This window comes from Peromyscus californicus, unplaced genomic scaffold (assembly GCF_007827085.1).
Source record: "Peromyscus californicus insignis strain IS unplaced genomic scaffold, ASM782708v3 Scaffold_9__1_contigs__length_137607984, whole genome shotgun sequence".
Taxonomy (NCBI): Eukaryota; Metazoa; Chordata; class Mammalia; order Rodentia; family Cricetidae; genus Peromyscus; species Peromyscus californicus.
In genome coordinates this window covers 83,776,244-83,792,775 of record NW_026294617.1, presented here as the reverse complement: position 1 = coordinate 83,792,775, position 16,532 = coordinate 83,776,244, and the positions used below count along the sequence as shown (strand labels likewise).

General features: G+C 50.8%; 1 protein-coding gene across 2 annotated transcripts; it reads right to left on the bottom strand.

Annotated features, from left to right (window-relative positions):
• Nucleotides 1-269: 269 nt before the first annotated feature.
• On the bottom strand, nt 270-16,285 carry Inka2 (inka box actin regulator 2). 2 transcript variants are annotated; one of them, XM_052732006.1, is made up of 2 exons: nt 16,093-16,285; nt 270-4,766 (listed from the first exon to the last, which is right to left on the bottom strand). In XM_052732006.1, the coding sequence occupies exons 1-2, from the start codon at nt 16,174-16,176 to the stop codon at nt 3,924-3,926; spliced, it is 927 nt and encodes a 308-aa protein (XP_052587966.1). In that variant the 5' UTR covers nt 16,177-16,285; the 3' UTR covers nt 270-3,923. The 2 variants fall into 2 exon arrangements, with proteins under 2 accessions (XP_052587966.1, XP_052587967.1); XM_052732007.1 differs by lacking the exon at nt 16,093-16,285 and adding an exon at nt 15,427-15,504.
• Between the last annotated feature and the right edge of the window lie 247 nt (nt 16,286-16,532).

Below are 16,532 nucleotides of genomic sequence, written 5' to 3'. Positions count from 1 at the left end.
GTTTTCAGAGAGGGAGAATTTGGTACATAAGACATTGAGTATGTCCCTAGGGCAGGTTCTTAGGCAATGATGGCCTCAAGCCATCCTAGTCTGGCCCAGGGTGCTATCCTTTCCTACTTGACAAAAAGAATGAGTGTAACATTTGGCAAAGCAGCCCAGGTGAGCAACATCTCTACAGTGGACAAAACACACTTACATACCTCTGATCCTTGCCACAGTCCCGTGATAAAATGAGAGTCAGAGTGTACTTTTTAGCAGAACACCAGGGCTCAGAGAAAGCACTGTTTATTTTCAGCATTGTCCCTTGGGGTCTATGATTAAGCTGGGGATGGGTGGCTAGTGCCATTTCTGTAGAAGCTGTGTGTTAGGAACAGTGTACTCCACCCCAGTACTTTGGGCTTTACACCCGACAGTGGCCCTACATCATCCCTGCTTCACATGAGAGCAGAGGAGCCTTCAACAGGTCAGGCAACATGCTCAGGCCCACACAATGACAGGCCTGGGTCTAGATTCCTATCTGACTCCAGATCAGGAATTTATAGAAATGCCTGGTGCTGGCAGAAACACCTAACTGCCCTGGTTGGAGAGATCACCTAAAGTGAATAGACACTTTTCCAGGGAAGCTTCGGTACTCTTGATTTTATCCTGCTGAGAATGTTGGGGTGACTTGAGAAAAACAGGACCCTCTTCTATGGAGCCTCTGGGGAACAGGTGAGGATGGTTGGCAGAGCTGAGTCAAATGTCTGTTCCTCAAGATCAGTTTGAGTTAGAGATCACCCTGAGGGTAGGCTACAGAGGAGCCTGGAGGAGAGGAAAAGAGAGGTTCTAGTTCTGCAGGCCTATAAAGAGGAAACAGAGATCTGGCAGGTTCTACCAACCATGCCCAGCAGCGAAGGGATCTTCCAGTGGATGCTGTGGTTGGAGAATATCTACAGACTGACCACAGAGAGGCAGGTGGAGCCCTGAGAAGATGCCTAGGCCAATCAGAGGGCATCAGTACCTGCCAAGGAATTAGGCCAGGTGTGGGGCAGGCCTCCGTGCCAAGAAGGGTATTAAATGAGCTTCCAGCTCATTTGTATGTCCTAATTAACCATAAAATGAGCCCAAGAGGCAGAATTAAGCTGTCAGTTTCTCTGCCTACTTTTCCCCTATCTCCTCCACAGACACACTGCCCTGCACTCTGCATCACTAAGACTTGAGACATCACTCGTCACCTCTTCACTCCACTTCAGTAGCGCAGTCTCCATCACTGTCTCAGCAGGAGCCAAGGATGTGGACAGAAAATAAAATTACATGAAGTTGAGTTACCATAGTCTTTCATCAGCAAAGCATGGCATAGTCGTTGGGACAGTATATCAGCCCTTTTGAAACCCAGGCAAAATTCCTCCACTATTCCTCCAGTAGATATTCCTCAAATAGCTAATGAGCATACCACTTGTCAGTCATGAAGAGATGTGAATAATCACAAAGGACAAATGTTCTTATTCTTGATCTGGCTTGATATGGACAGTTTGCCAGGTAACAGGAACACAAGATTGGAAGTCAGTTACAAACTATTTCAATCCCAACTTTGTACTGTGTGACCTTGAAGGAGTTAACTTCTCTGAGCCTCTATTCAGGTAAAATGAGCAACCATTTCCTGGGCGTAGCAAAAAGGAAATAAGAGAATAAAGGCAAAGGTGCCTGGCACCTATGGATTATCTTGGAAGCCAAAATTACTTCCTAATTGTTTTGTTTTGGTCCTTTGACTCTTTTCTGACCAGGTGATGATTAACTCTGTTTCTTTGTGTACGTTGGTAGCTTGGAGGTCAGCAGCCGGTTCCTTTCCCATCTCTGAGTTCTCATCTTCCATCATCTTCCATCACAATGCCCGGGCAGGAGAGGAGTCTGTCGTGTCAGCTGATTTAAACAATGTTAACTACCACTAGTCCACAAAACAAATGAGTTGCACATGGATGGTGAAGAAGTGACTTGGCTTCCTATACAATCATAGTTCATGCCCTCTTAAATAATTTCAGGAGTGTTCCACCCTTCAGGAATCAGGGTGTAAGTTTTTCACATGTTCCTCTTCTACACACGTTGCTGCAGGCCACCAAAGGCAGCCACAGTCAAAGAAATTCAGGGGAGGCAGGATGGACAAGGACCCGCTTGGCCAGAAAGAGTGAGCCCAGCTGACAGACTCCAGGCCAAGGTAGATAGGCCTGGTGCCCAGGGATCCAAACTGGGAGCTGCTTTCTTTTGCAAGCATCCTGATCTGGGCAGCTGGCATGCCATGACTCTTTGACCCATTGATTTATCGGGAAAATAATTCCAGGTCATTCTAGGTCTGAAAGAGATGGGCACATTGCCTGGCAAAAAGTGACAGATCAAAAATACAAACAAAAAAAACCCTTTCCCCACTTAAGAAAGTAACCATCTATCATTTGACTGCGTGGGAACGTTCAGGTGACCCTCCCCACAGCGGCTGCTACCTCCCCACACCCAGTTCCAGCCTACACTCCCCTTCCCCCACTCGGTCCCCTGGGGGTCCAGGCTGCAGGCAGAAGAGCTTCTCTGGTTAGTTTTCTTCTCCAATTTGCTCTTAATGCTCTGGGGGCAGCAGGCGGCTCGCCTCTAATTGCAGTTGTCACACCCCATCAAGCTGAGCTGGGTCTGCGGGAGGGGTGAGGGAGGAGCTAGGCCGCCCTCCAGGGTGGCTGGGCTCGAACAGGGACCTACTTTGTTCTCTCCTGGCCAAGGAGGGAGGGCCAAGACGGCCCCTCCGTGGACCCAGGTGGCCCTGGACTTGCTTGCCGGCTCACTACACAACGTGCCTGGCGTCAACCTCACTCTGAGGGTCCCTGGTTGACTTCCAGGGTGATGAGGGTAGATGAGGCCGGCATTCGTTCTATTCTCTGGGTGACTACGAGATGCGGACTAGGGATTTTTTTTTTTTAATGTATGAGGGCTGTTTCTGGGCTCACCCCAATCATCTGCTGCCCTGCAGGAGCATTAGGGCAGGCAACAGGAGTCAGGATGGGGACCCACTGCTCAGCCAGGCAGTATGTGACTCCAGGGTCCAGCAATAACCCTGAGGTTGCCCTCACCTGTTTTGTCCCCTACCAGCCACCAGCCGTGTGTTCTTGGACACCTTGGAGACTGCAGCTTCATCTGGAAAGCTGGCATGCCTACTTGGATTCATGAGACAGCACCTGGGTGAAGGCGCATTGCTCCTCCTCTGCACTTTGGAGATGCAAGAGCATCTCAGGCTTCCTCACCACACACACACACACACACACACACACACACACACACACACACACACCTGCTTGTTCCAGTCCTAGCACCCAGCACCCAGCTATGGGCTGAAATCTTGGTACTAGGAAGGGCTGTGTGTAGGGAATTCCCTCTCTGGTGCTCCATCCTGAGAGACCAGCCCTTTAAAAAAAAAAAGTCAGGGAAGCAGACCATTAAAATGGCTGGGGACCCTGAGACAGGTCTTTATTGGGAATTCCTCTGGGAAACCAGAGGGCTCAATGTCCCTTTCCATAAAGAATGTTCAACTGAGGTCTCGGGAAGGCAATAGAGGGATGCAGGCTCGGCCTGGACTCTTCCCCTGCCTCTCTCCCAACTACTCTCACATTCAGCCTCAAAAGAACCACACACACACACACACACACACACACACACACACACACACACACACACACACACAGGCACACACTCATACGCACAAATACATTCTCTCCAGGGACTCTTACCTCAGCCTGCCCTATAACAGCCTCTCCCCACTGTTCTAGTGAGACCTGACTAAGAACTCTGCTTCCCTTTCTTTCTGAGGATGGGAACTCGCATCTGGCCTGAAGACCACGCCATCGGCCCTCCCTCTCCCCCCAGGGCCCAGTACGAGACCGCCTTCTAGGTTCAGCCAGTGTCTCTCAAATTCAGACCCAGACAGCTGTGTTAATGTCAAAGCCCCCACGGGAGGGTTCTACGGCCTTGGGGCTGCTTGTGGCAGGGGTTTCAATGTGTCTGGGCTCTCCCGTGCTTGAGAAAGGGAACCGTCCCGAGCCCTTGGAAAGGCTCCTCTTCTTGACTTTTTGCGAGCGTCCTGCTCGTGACTCGGAGACCATGGGTGTCATCCACCCTGGCTTCTCCTTGAGCAGCCGGTCTCGATCCGGCCGCACGCTGCGCAAGAACTTCCTGAAAATGTTTGCTGTTAGGGCAAACTTGCGACCCAGCTCCCGGGACTGGCTTTTTTCTCCTTTGGGCTCCCGGGGTCCCCCAGTCTCACTCTTCTCCCCACCCTTCTCCAGTTCTGGTAAGTCTAGCCAGTTGCCCACCAGGTCTGCAAAGACATTGTCCCCTAACACCAGAGGCTGCCGATTTCTGCCCCGTGACATCAACGTGGAGGTCCAGTCATCTGGTTCCACCCACTCCAGCCCCTGTTGGGTACAGCTTTGGTCCTCTGGCAGCTGCATGTTGGGAAGGGCAGCAAGATCCTTCCCACAGACACTCCTATGGCATGGAAACTTGGAGCTGCTGTCAAAGGAAGGCTGGCTGGAGGAAGGAGAGACCATAGGCCTGGCAGGACCTCCACTACCCTGCCAGCGAGGACACTCGGGCTGTTTCTGTGAGCTCTCGGGGCAGCTGAAGGCCGACGTGCCTCCAGAAATCTCCAGCTGTTCCAAGGCTGTCTGCACCTGTAGGAGCTTCAGTTCTTGCAGCGCACCCATCATGCAGTTCATCTGATCCTGTAAGCCATCCCCCACCTCTTTCATGGACATCTGCAAGGAAAGAAAACATGGGGCCAGTGAGCGCTAGGCCTACAGGGAGGGTTACCCCTCAGCCTTGAACCTCAACCTGAAACCTCCTCGGAATACACACTTCCAGGGTCATGCAAGCCTGCCATTAGGACCTCACCTCTGCAGTCTGCTACAGGGCAGACCTGTGTCATGAGAGGAGGAAGATTAACACTGCTGTGGCTGGATAAGAGAAATAACATGAATGGCGGTGAACTAACCAAGACTGGCACTGTCCTAAAAGCTGTTCAGAAGCTCGCCCGCTTGCTAAATCCACAGTACACTGAAATTATTGTTAAGTGAAAAATGCATTCAATATACCTAAGACATCAAATATCACAGCTTGGCCTAGCCTACATCAAGGTGCTCAGAACTTATATTAGCTTACAGATGGGAAACCTATCCAATACAAATCCTATTGCATGATAGTGAAGTATTGACTTCATTACTGCACTGAACACACACACACACACACACACACACACACACACACACACACATATATATATAGAGAGAGAGACAGAGACAGAGACAAGAGAGACAGACAGACAGACAGACAGAGACATAGAGAGAGAAACACAAACAAAAATAAAACCAGAATAGACATCCAGCCATGGTGGCTCACACTTGTATTCCCAGCACTAGCTTTGAATTACAGCATATAGGAGTTGAGGAGAATTACATTGAGATTAAAGACAGCCTGGGATAAGTGGTATGTTCCGGACAAAACTGAGCTATAGAGTGAGACTCTGTCTCAATCAATCAACCAGTCAATCAAACAAACAAACCAACAGAAAAACCTAGCATGGCTTTCTGGGTATGCCTTCTCCAAAAATCATTAAGTCGGAGACTGGCATTTTATGTGCTTGATTGGTTAGTTGCCTGGTGTGTGTGTGTGTGTGTGTGTGTGTGTGTGTGTGTGTGTGTGTGTGTGCAGACATATGCATAGAGATACATATATGTATGTGTATATCAACTTATATTAATAAATTACCCTATTTTAATCCTTCCAGCTGCTCTTTGAGATTGTGACTGCTATTGCTTCCATCTGACAGATAAGCTAACTAAGGCCCATAAGTGATTCGATAGTAAAAGGTGGAGCTGAGTTTAGTCTGAGGGTACACAAAGCGGTAGTAGTGGGGCTAGAGAGATGGCTCAGAGGTTAAGGGCACTTGCTGCTCTTCCAAAAGACCCAGATTCGATTCCCAGCACCCACATGGCAGCTCACAACCATATGTAACTCCAGTTCCAGGGGATCTGATGGCTTCCTCAGACACTATACACATGCAATACATAGACTTACATGCAGGCAAAATACCCATGCACATAAAGTAAAAATAAATAATTTTTAAAAGAATGATACTAGCCACTCTTGTCCCGCCTATGCTGTTGCTCCCTGGTGGACAATGGTGGCAATAAATGCTTGAGAATACTACATAATAGGAATCATGCTGCAAGCACTAGGTATCTCATCTCATCCAAATTCTACAAACTCCGGAAGGTTGCTGTGTCAGGAGGAAAGCAAGAGACCCAAGGCCATGCAGCTCACAAAGCCAGGACTCAAGCTCAGGGCTGTCTGAACTAGCAACTATTGCCTGCAGACAGCTGGGCAAGAGGACCAGACCTGAAGGCTACTCTGTCCTCTATAGAGCAGTAGAGAGGGGGAGGGACACAAGAGAGAAAGGGGAGGCCTGGGGCTTCTTCTAACTGTTCTTCACATGTGACTAGTCAGGAGAGAGAGGCCAGGGAACTCCTCTGTGCCAGAAGCTCCTGCCCACCCTTGCCGACCCCCCTCCCCAAGCACCTGTTCCCTCATGCTTGGATCTAGCATTCATTCCTGCCTTCTCAGTCTTGCTGGCTGTGTCCTAGCCATGCCTGAAGCAGGCATTCTGGGGCCAGCTCCCCTAGCCCCATGTCCTAGGTACCATCTGGAAGGGGCTGAGGGCCCTACTTGGAGGCTGGGGAGGAAAGGCCTCCCCTGATAACATTCACAATGTTCCTAGCCCCTGTGCCCAAGCTGCCTTGGGCCTGCCAGCTCCCTCCCCACATCGTGATCAAGTTACTCACAGTGAGCCTCTGTGCAGGAACCATCTGTTTTTAAGCCCCCCAGAGACCCATGGGATCATCTTACCTCCCAGGCTTGTCTTAATGCCTGGAGCTAAGACCAAGGGGTGGGGGTGGGGGACTATTCTAGTGGGGGACACGGAAGGCCCTGCAGGTGGGCTGTCAGCTAGTCCTCTATGGCTTCTGGGTCAAATCTCCTGCCAACCCTGGTCTGGTGGGGAGAGAGCTGCCCAAGCTCCCTTGAGCCAGCAACAATAAAGGTCAGTGGAGGACTGTCAGCCCCCGAGGGCCAGGAGGCCTTTGCTGGGCTGCCGAGATTGCCCTTTCTTTGTGCACTCTCCTGAGACAGGGCAAGAAGTGGCACAGCCCAACAGCCCCGGGACCAGCTGGGGCACATATGTGCCATCTGAGTGACAGGAGTGGTGATACAGCAGCAGCAAGAGACACAGACTAGCTGTGCCTGTCATTGGTGGCCCTTGTCCTGACCCCTTCCTTTCAGAGATGTGGCTGCTATTGGCATAGCTCTGAATGGAGCTAGATTCTAGGACCCAGCTCAGTTCCTCCCTGACGAATTGCTTTACCCTCCAATTGCCCTACTTGCCCTCACTCTCTAATCTACTCTCCTGTCACTTGGAACCTCTATTCAGTCCCTCCGTTCCTGTCTAACGTAGTCCCGCACTGGCCTCCAGGCCACCAGACCCACGCATGCCCGACCACTCTTCCAGATGCATGTCTCCACCCCATCACCTCACTCAGTGGCTTTCCATTGTCCAAATCCAATTATTATGAGCTCCAAACTATTATGACCTTTAGTCAAGACCCACGATGGAAATTTTAATTCCAGGAATTCGAATTCATGTCCCACACATGTTCCCACTGTGCTCCTGTTAGGGCCTCCTCTTAGATCCTTGAGGTATGGATCCCCAAAGTCCTACTTCTGTACAGGGCCCATGTCTTCCGTGGTTTAAACCCTCAGTTGCTCATGAAATATTTATTGAGTATCTACTATTTAAAGGTAGAGACTGAGATCTGCATGTCAGTACATAACCCTAGAACCTACCTGATACTTGGCATGACACTCGTAAACGATGGATGGAGATTACTGACTCCCTTCCCCACATCATCCCTCTAGACTGTTTGCTACCTGAAGTCTCCCACTAGGCAGGAGAGAGAGCCAGGGCCATTTCTCAAGGTTTTGATTTACCAAGCAACAAGGAGTCTAAGCTGGCAGGCTTTCTTCCAGAAGGAGGAACAACGTCAGGCCAGAGGTAGTGGGAGGGATGAAATAACCCCATTCAGTCTCTTCCAGTGTGGAAAAACCCATAAGAAATAATGCTGACATTTTGTACAGTTTTCCAGCAAGAATGAATGTGTGTGGGAATGTATAAATTCAGGGTTGTCTATAAGACAGAGGCTCTTTTTTTTTTTTTTAAGAAAACAAGTGCTGAAATTGTATTCATATTGAAAATATTCTGTATTGGTTCAGAACTTGGAGGTCTAGGAACAAAAGGAACAAGGTTCAAATCCCAGGTCTGCCATGTAGTAGCTGTATTTTAAGTTTTCTATGGGGTGCTGTTGTGTTTACCGATTTGTTCTATTTTCTTAGAGTCTTGCTATGCAACCCATCCTGGCCTCAAACTCCCAATTCTCCTACCTCAGCCTCCCAAGCATTGACATTATAGGGAGGAGCTATCACACCCAGCTCAGTTTCTCCACTGGCCTCAGAGTCACTGGGGTGCTCTTGAAAATCCCATTCTCTGGCTTCCAAGTGCTGGGATTATAGGTATGCCCTCCGTGCAGTTTTGTGCAGTGCTGGAAATCAAACCCAGCGCTTTGTTGTAGGCAAGCACTCGAGCCACTGAAGTTCATTGTCAGCTCTGTATCTCCATTCTTTAAAATAGGGATAACAGTCCCTGCCTCAACAGCCACTGTGCAGATTAGACGACGTAATGGCTTTATCTACAGGGTGTAAAGAAAGCATCAAGTGCAGGCTGGCTGTTAAGACTTCCAGTGTGCTTTCAAAATAGTTCTTCCTTGGCGAATCTTCACATGTGCAAATGGCAGGATTCCATGCATCATGGATGGTCTGACCTAGCACACCTCTTTTGTCTAGCTTCTTAGTCTCCAACCCCGCCTTACTCAGGCAGAGAAAGGGAGGAGGGGGAATCCCCAGCTTCCTCCTGACCCCTCACACTGACTTCCAGGAGCCCAGCCTCTGGCAGAGGACATGCTGATACAAAGGGAAGGCTTAGGAGAGGGGTGAGACTAGAAGGAAGCTATGGGAAGCTGGGAGGGCCAGGGGTGGTGGAAACAGGAGCATCCTCTGGGTCACGACTGTGAGGGGAGCCAAGAGCACAGCCTTTCCCACCAACCCCAAGGGGATGATGTCATCCATGGAGAAAGAGCCAGAGACTGTGCTGCTCTCTTCACTCAGAGCGTGGGACCATCTGGGATCCCAGGGCTTCTCTTGTCTTGGGACTAAAGTGGGAGGAAGGGGAGCAGTGTGGGGTGGGAGCAAAGGAGTGGGGTTAGCTTAGACAGCCAGAAATAAATAACTCTGAGTCCCAGTCTTTACGCTGGAGGCCTCTTAGTATCTCAGAGCCATTCTTCCTGCAAGAATCAAGCCTTTCCCTACTTGTTTTTGGGGTCACCTGGAGACAGCCTAAGAAGGTATGATTGGCTCTCATCTGAGTAGAAATGGACCCAACAGCCACCCCCCCCACACACATACATACCATCAAACACAAAGTCCTTAAGCATACCCCAATGGAATCTCTTTGAGAAAGGCTTTAAAGGTCTCCTCACCCCATCTTTGGCCTCATATCACCCCATCCATCACTTACTTCCAGCTTTGCCTAGGATTCAGCTTTTTATCTTATACATTTTCTGCATATCAAATTTTAGTCTGTCTAGCTGCCACCTACTCTAGTCTTCCTGGTGTGGTCAAGAGTCCCATGCTACAGTTTGGGGACATTGATGGGGTCCTAACTGATAAACTTGGCACTTGTCATTAGACAGATTCATCTGTGGTCTTTAGGTTGTGAATTTGGGCAATGTCAACCCTTCTGTGTGAGGTATGTACCCTTTTCTTTGCATTGCTGAGCCCCGCTATTGCTCTGGGTGGCTGGCTAGGCAGGAGGGGGAGGACCCCACTTGATATATTAGGAAGTTAGGGACCCCCTCACATCGTCTTTTCTAGAGCCACTGTTACTCAAACATTCTTTTCCAGGCCTTTACTGTCTTCACTGTATCTGCATAGGATTTAAACTCCTATTTAATATTTATGCTAACTGATGTGTTTATAAAGGAATTTGCATGAAAAGTTAGCCCAAGCCATCAACATGTGGGAGTTGTAAGTATGCATGCAGTATGGCTCCTGTTCTAAGGCTTTTGGGTGAGAGAACTGGGATCCCTCAGCGGGCCCCCTTCGTCTAGGCCAGTGGACCTCCTTGCCGTCATGGACTGCTTAGCTTCATGGAGTGCTGTGGGAAGCCAGGCCAGCCGATAGGAGGTGGAAGAAAGAGTTACCATCAGAAGAGGAGGAAGAGTGGAAAATCATGGCCTGAGAGCCTCCAACCCAGTCCTGTTCTTTCCCACTAAGGGCTCCTAAGAGGAAAGAGCAACTGCCATTGGGCCGCAGATCCCACCACCTTGAGTCACAGAGCAGGAGGGGGTTCTGAGGTCAGCTGTCTATGGACAGACCCTCCCATCGGCACTGGCTGGCCCTTTGTGGTGTGGGAGGAGTTAGAAGGAGATGCCAACATCCTCGGCTGCCTTCCCAAGTCCTGCCTTGGGCCCCTGACTGATCCTGCAGCTGTGCCCTCCTTCCATCCATCTCACGCCCTCTCGGAGCTCAGCCGGAATCCTTTGACACAGGCTCAGCTTTGCCCATGGACTTGGCAGTGTGCCCTGCCTCCCTTCCCCACCCCATTACTCACAAAATCCCCATACAGTTCCTTTCAACCCCTGGGGAAGCTAGAAGGAGGCTCTGGGCCGGAAATGGGAAAAGCCCCACTTTTGCCAAGTGACCCATTCTCCAGCTCAGTGAATAGGGACCTTCTTGACTCTTGGCTAGAACTTTCAACAGGAAGGTAACACGGAAACTCTGCCAAGAGCTGCAGGAGGGAGGAGGGTAAAGAGAGGAGGAAGTGAAGGGTGAGAAATGATGAGCCTGCTTTCCCAAGTGAACCATCTCCTAGGGGTCACATGGTCAGGCAAGAGACAGATGGGGAGAGAGGCCTAATACTGCCTGCTCTGGAAGGCTGGCCTCTCAGTCTGAGCCAGCCCTCTTCTCTCTGACAGTTTTAGCCTCTCTCACCTGCAATCGCCTAAGGAACCTGAAGAAGTTCCCTGCTCTTCTTCCCAGTTCAGATCACCATATACGCTCTTACCTGGCCTCTTCTAATTCACGTTCCTTCCTCATTGGCTCCCTCCCCTCTCAAATGACATCCTAGGTCTCAGGACATATCTCTGACCATGTATATCTGACCACGCTCCTCTCCAGTGAACAAAGGAAAATATCAGTCTTGAGCATGACACTCAAGGCCTCCATTTTAGTTTGTCACCCACTATTTCCCTGAATATAGTCTACGGTCCAGTCTATGGTCTTCAAACATCCACATGACCACATCGCCTGCGTTACCTGCCTACCTTTCATTAGGTGCCCGGGATGCTGTTTACTCCTGTGTATGTCCCTATTGATCCCTCAAGGTCTCACATATGTGCTGTCCCTCCACAATAGGACATTTGCATCTCATGTTGCTTCTCCTTTCTCAGAGCGCTGAACTCATGCCCCTTACAGAACATACCATCCCCATCTATGCACATCTTTGGACATTCCATCGAGCAGGCAGGAACAGCAGCTCTGTAGTCCTCTGTCTAGGTCGGAATCCAACCCTCACTGCTATCTGCTCTGTGACCTTGGCCAAGGCACCTGACCTCCTCCAGTCGCTGTTTCCTTCTTTTAGAAATGAGAATAAAGCTGGGTACAGTAGCTCACACCTGCAATTTCAGTTAGTCTAGGTAAGTTGAGGGAGTGAGACCCTGTCTCAAAACAGCACACATACACACACACACACACACACACACACACACACACACACACACACACAGAGAGAGAGAGAGAGAGAGAGAGAGAGAGAGAGAGAGAGAGAGAGAGAGAGAGAAGGCAATAGTAAAAATACAACGTATTAGGTTGCTTTAACAGTTGGACAGTGTTTTATATTTGTTACATCAACTTTTTTTTTCGGTACTGAAGATTGAACACAGAATCTCACACATGCTAGGCAAGTGTGACTCAAGTGCTGAGTTACAACACCAGCCCTGGCATTTTAACATCAATATCAATATACGTTTTCTTTTCTATTTAACTATAACTATACCTTCCCGGAAGATAAAACCTGGGTCTATTTTTATTTGTATCCACAGCGCTGGTGGCTGGTTGGTGCTTTAAACCAGTATGAACTTACCAAACTTTTCTGACCCTTGTGATGAGGACAGCATCCCGTTTATCAAAGACTGGGTCTGGTGGCCTACACTTTGGTCTTGTCTTTGGAAGGCTAAGAGCAGAAGACTCTCAAGATCGAGGCCAGATTGTACTTACATGGCCGTTTAATCTTCCCGGTAGCTATATGCAGTAGATATTTCTAACGACCCATTCTAAAGATGGGGAAAGCAACTAATAGGCCAGAGTCAGACAGGCCAAGGTTTGGGTTCAAGCTCACCTGACCCCGAATCATGTGTCCCAACTGACCCCAGACTAACTGACCCAGAAGCTCTCTGGGCTTTACACACAGAGAATGAGATGCTTCTGTAGACGCTTTTCTTTGTTCTATAGAAATTTGCTGTTTTGCTCAATACTTGAAAGTCCCAGTCATAACTTTCCCACACCCTTCTTTCTCCTTATTTTGTCTTTAGGCCCTATTCCTTAGTCATATGCTAAAACATCCAGAACTTGTAGCCACTGGTGACTAAAGAATTGCCTTCTGGGAATACAAGTTCCCTGAAAGGACTTTCCCCAGCCTGAGAAAGCGAAGTCCCTTGGTTTCTTCTCCAGAGTTCAACTAGGACCGGCATATCATAATGTCCTCCTAGAACATCCTCCTCCTCCTCCAGAAAGTCTCCCCAGCCTGGCGGAACTTCCGGAGCTCTGATCATTCAAAGTGTATGCATTGGGTTTGTTCAGAATTGATCTGAACTCACAAGAAGTGGTCTGTGAGCATTCTATGTCTACTCCCCCTGTGTGTCTGTGTCTATACATTTGTTGGAAGCCCACAAGGGAGCTGTGTGTAAGACACAGCTGGTCCCAAGGCCTGTGTTCAGGCAGGCCCTACTTTGGCAGCTGGAGGGAAAGGGGAGTGCTGGATGTTGTAGTGCGCCCCCCTATCCCCCCCAATTAGGAAGTGTGTCAGCTGCTGCTGCTACTTTTTCAGCCTGTTTCATTCCTGAAACTCGACTCTCCTCCCCTCCCAGGCAGGGAGAAAGGGCCAGTACTCTAGCTATCAGCTTAATTGAGCCAGGGTCTCTGAACACACAGCCTTCTGCATTTTTACAATGCAAGGGTTTCTTGCCTCAGGAAATGTGAAGCTTTCGCTATGTTGTATTTCAGGAACAACTTTTCTTGGCTGAATTTCGGTGCCAAGGAAGGGACTGGATAAAAGTGGGGAACACAGAACACCCTGGACGAAGACAATTTCACAACCTGTTAAGGTTGCCTTCTGCAACAGGCTTATCCTACAGTATCTAACAGGATGTTCTTGAAGGGAATTTAATGACATACGCAAATGCAGATCTTAATCAGACAAGAACCTAGAAACATACAGTCCTTTTGGATGACACAGGAGATCCTGCCCGGAGTGAACCAACCTCAGGGCCAAAGGCCCCCCCCCACCCCCCCCCCCCCCCCCCCCCCCACCCCCCCCCCCCCCGGCTCACAGTATGAACTGCCTGTATGTAATGTTTCCTCCTCTACAGCCCTAGGGTATAAAGGATCCCAAAGTTCCCTACCCCTGCCACAGCCATGGAATTCAATCCCTACCGTCCCCGGGGGAAGGTGGGCCCAGGCTAACAGCACTTTACTTTCCTCCTGGCTCCAATCGCTCAGTCCTGAGGTGCAGAGATCTGGCCTTGCCACTTAGACACTGGGGTGAGGTGTCTGAGAGGGAACGAGGCTCCAATGGCTCTGCCTATCACCCGCTAGGATTTCCCTTCAGTATGCTGGCACTGGGGAGCGGGCAGGGTACCATGGGGGTGAAGAACTCCCCCATCTGAGTGTCATTCTGGGCCCTGGGCCAGGCAGTTCGCTTCCTCTCCAAGACAGTCAAAGGCTGGAGATGCTCAGACAAAAGGCCAAATGAAAGCTGATGGGGAGCAGGGTGACTTTAGCCTTTCCCTTTCTTTCTCCCAGGCACAGGGGCTGAAGGCCTTGGTGGAGGGTTTGCAGATCAAAACCTGGGAGCTCAGCTCAGTGCAGATTTCTTTCTTTTTTTCTTTCCTTCCTTCCTTCCTTCTTTCTTTTTTATTCTCCTGACAGCCACAGACTGTCTTCCTCCCCTCACCACCTCCCACCTAGAGTGATGTAAAAAATGCAAATCAGTAAGATTTAGAAAATTCATTCCCATGCCAGGAACACCCACAAACCCTCTATAGATGCTCATCCTGATGTCGGTGGCATGGTCCCAGGTTCCAGGCACAAAGAGGATCCTATTAGATTCTTTTCTCAACATGGGCTTTGATCCTCAGCCATTGCCGGTAATCATCTTCCTGGTCCTGGCCACATGAAGCGGGAACATGAGCATGGGATATTGATGGGCCAGGGCCGCCATCCCGAACTAACATGCCCTGCATATGAAAACTGACAAGGTACAGGGCATGGTACAGGTTCAGAAGAGCATCAGCAGACACTGGCTCTCACCAAAGAAGCGTTTCTGGGGAGGCAGTAACTTCCACACCTGAGTGTGTCCTCACGGAAACGGTTCAGGAGGGAGGAAGAACTAAAGGAGTGAACAGTAACCTGGGAAGGCAGACCCATGGACTGGGACGGACAGGACTAGTACCAGGGCATCTTGGTCAGGGAGCATCAGTAAGAACACCTACCTGCTGCTTCAGCTCCCTTCCTTCCTCCACCCTGCTACCACCCACGACTGCCCCTAACACACTGCCAAGCAGGCCGAGGGGAGCCTCTCAGATGGGAGTGGAAAGGCTCTCCTGGGATCTTAAGGGCCTGAGCTGGGCACTCTCCGGATCCAGGTCTGCTCTGGCATGCCTGGTGACCTGGCTCCCAAAAGAAGAAAGGGAAGGGTAGTAAAATGGGACAGAAGAGCCCACAGCCGTGAGAGATAAAACGAAAGAGACCCTGAGAGGTTGAGTGAGAGGAAGAGCGAGTCTAGATGGAAAAGGGAAGGGCAGAGCTGGGAGAAGATGCATATGCCTGTCTGCCTGATTCCTGGTGGCAAGGGAACACTAAAGGTGAGGGTGGGGGCGTGCATGAAATCAGAACCAACCTGACTTCTCTAACACAGCCTTAGCAGTCATTTCTCCCTCTTTGGTGATTCACTCCCCGTCCCCAGGGTAGCATACTCACCCTTAGCACCCCGGGCCCTGCACACTCCCAGCACACTCCCAAGCCTAGACCTGACATCTGGCTGGGCCTCCACAACTCCCGCTCGCGATCTGCCAGGCAGCGCCCCTCCTCCCCCGTCATTACAGCTGCCACCCCCCTCCCTGCTGGCAGACAAGCCCGGGCAGACAGCCGGCCAAGCCTGCCCCCGCAGCCGCGCCAGCTCTGCCAAGCCCAGCAGAGCTGGGGGCCCCGGGTGGTGCCAGCTCCCCACGAGCGATCAGTCCAGCCTGACCTCCTGCCCAGGACAGGGATCTGTCTGCGCGCTGCAGGAGTCCTGCACCCGAACACCAGCGCCCGCTGCTTGCCTGTCGCTCCTGTGACTCTGGGCACTTGAGCCTTACTCCATATGTGTGCCTGTCCTCTCTGGGTGTGCTCCCCCTTTTCTTCTTCGGTTGTTCTGTCACGTTTCAGACTGGCTGGCTGCTCTGACTCCCTGTTACTTGTTCATGTCTCATCAGAATCTTTGCCAAAGTTTCTTGGCCCTGAGCGACGGCCCTATAGCCTCTACCTACCAGTTGTCATCTTCTCTCCGAGCCTCTCTGGTGCACGCAACGCGGGGCCGAGGCCAGGTACCTAAGTCTGGGTGGAGCAGCCCTCCCTGTCCCCCAGCTCCTGCTCCGCTCTTACCAGCTCCTGTTTGAGGCGACGCAGATAGCAGTCCATGTCCCCGCTCTCCTTCCTCATTCGCCCATTTGCCGGGCTCGGGCTCATGAGAAAGTAGAGTTCTCAGTGCGCTCCTCTCCCCTGACCGCTCAGAGCCGAGCCTCCGCTCCAGCGTGGGGACTTAGAGCAGCGTCCCCCGCCGCTGCCGCTCGCGGCCCGGGGTGGGGGCGGAGGAAAAGTGAAGCAGCCAATGAGAACTCAGAAGGGGCGTCTTCGGCCAATGAGAAGAGTGGCCCGAGGGGCGCGGGCTGGGCGACCTGACTGGGTCTTTCGCCGTCCTTGCAAGTGGCCAGCAGCAACTACTGGGGGACCCTCAGGTTGGGTTCTGGGCTCTGTGGGGCAGTGGAACGTCAGGCTGCCAACGCCCCCCCCCCCCAGTGAAGGGCGTGATCTATTACAAAGGA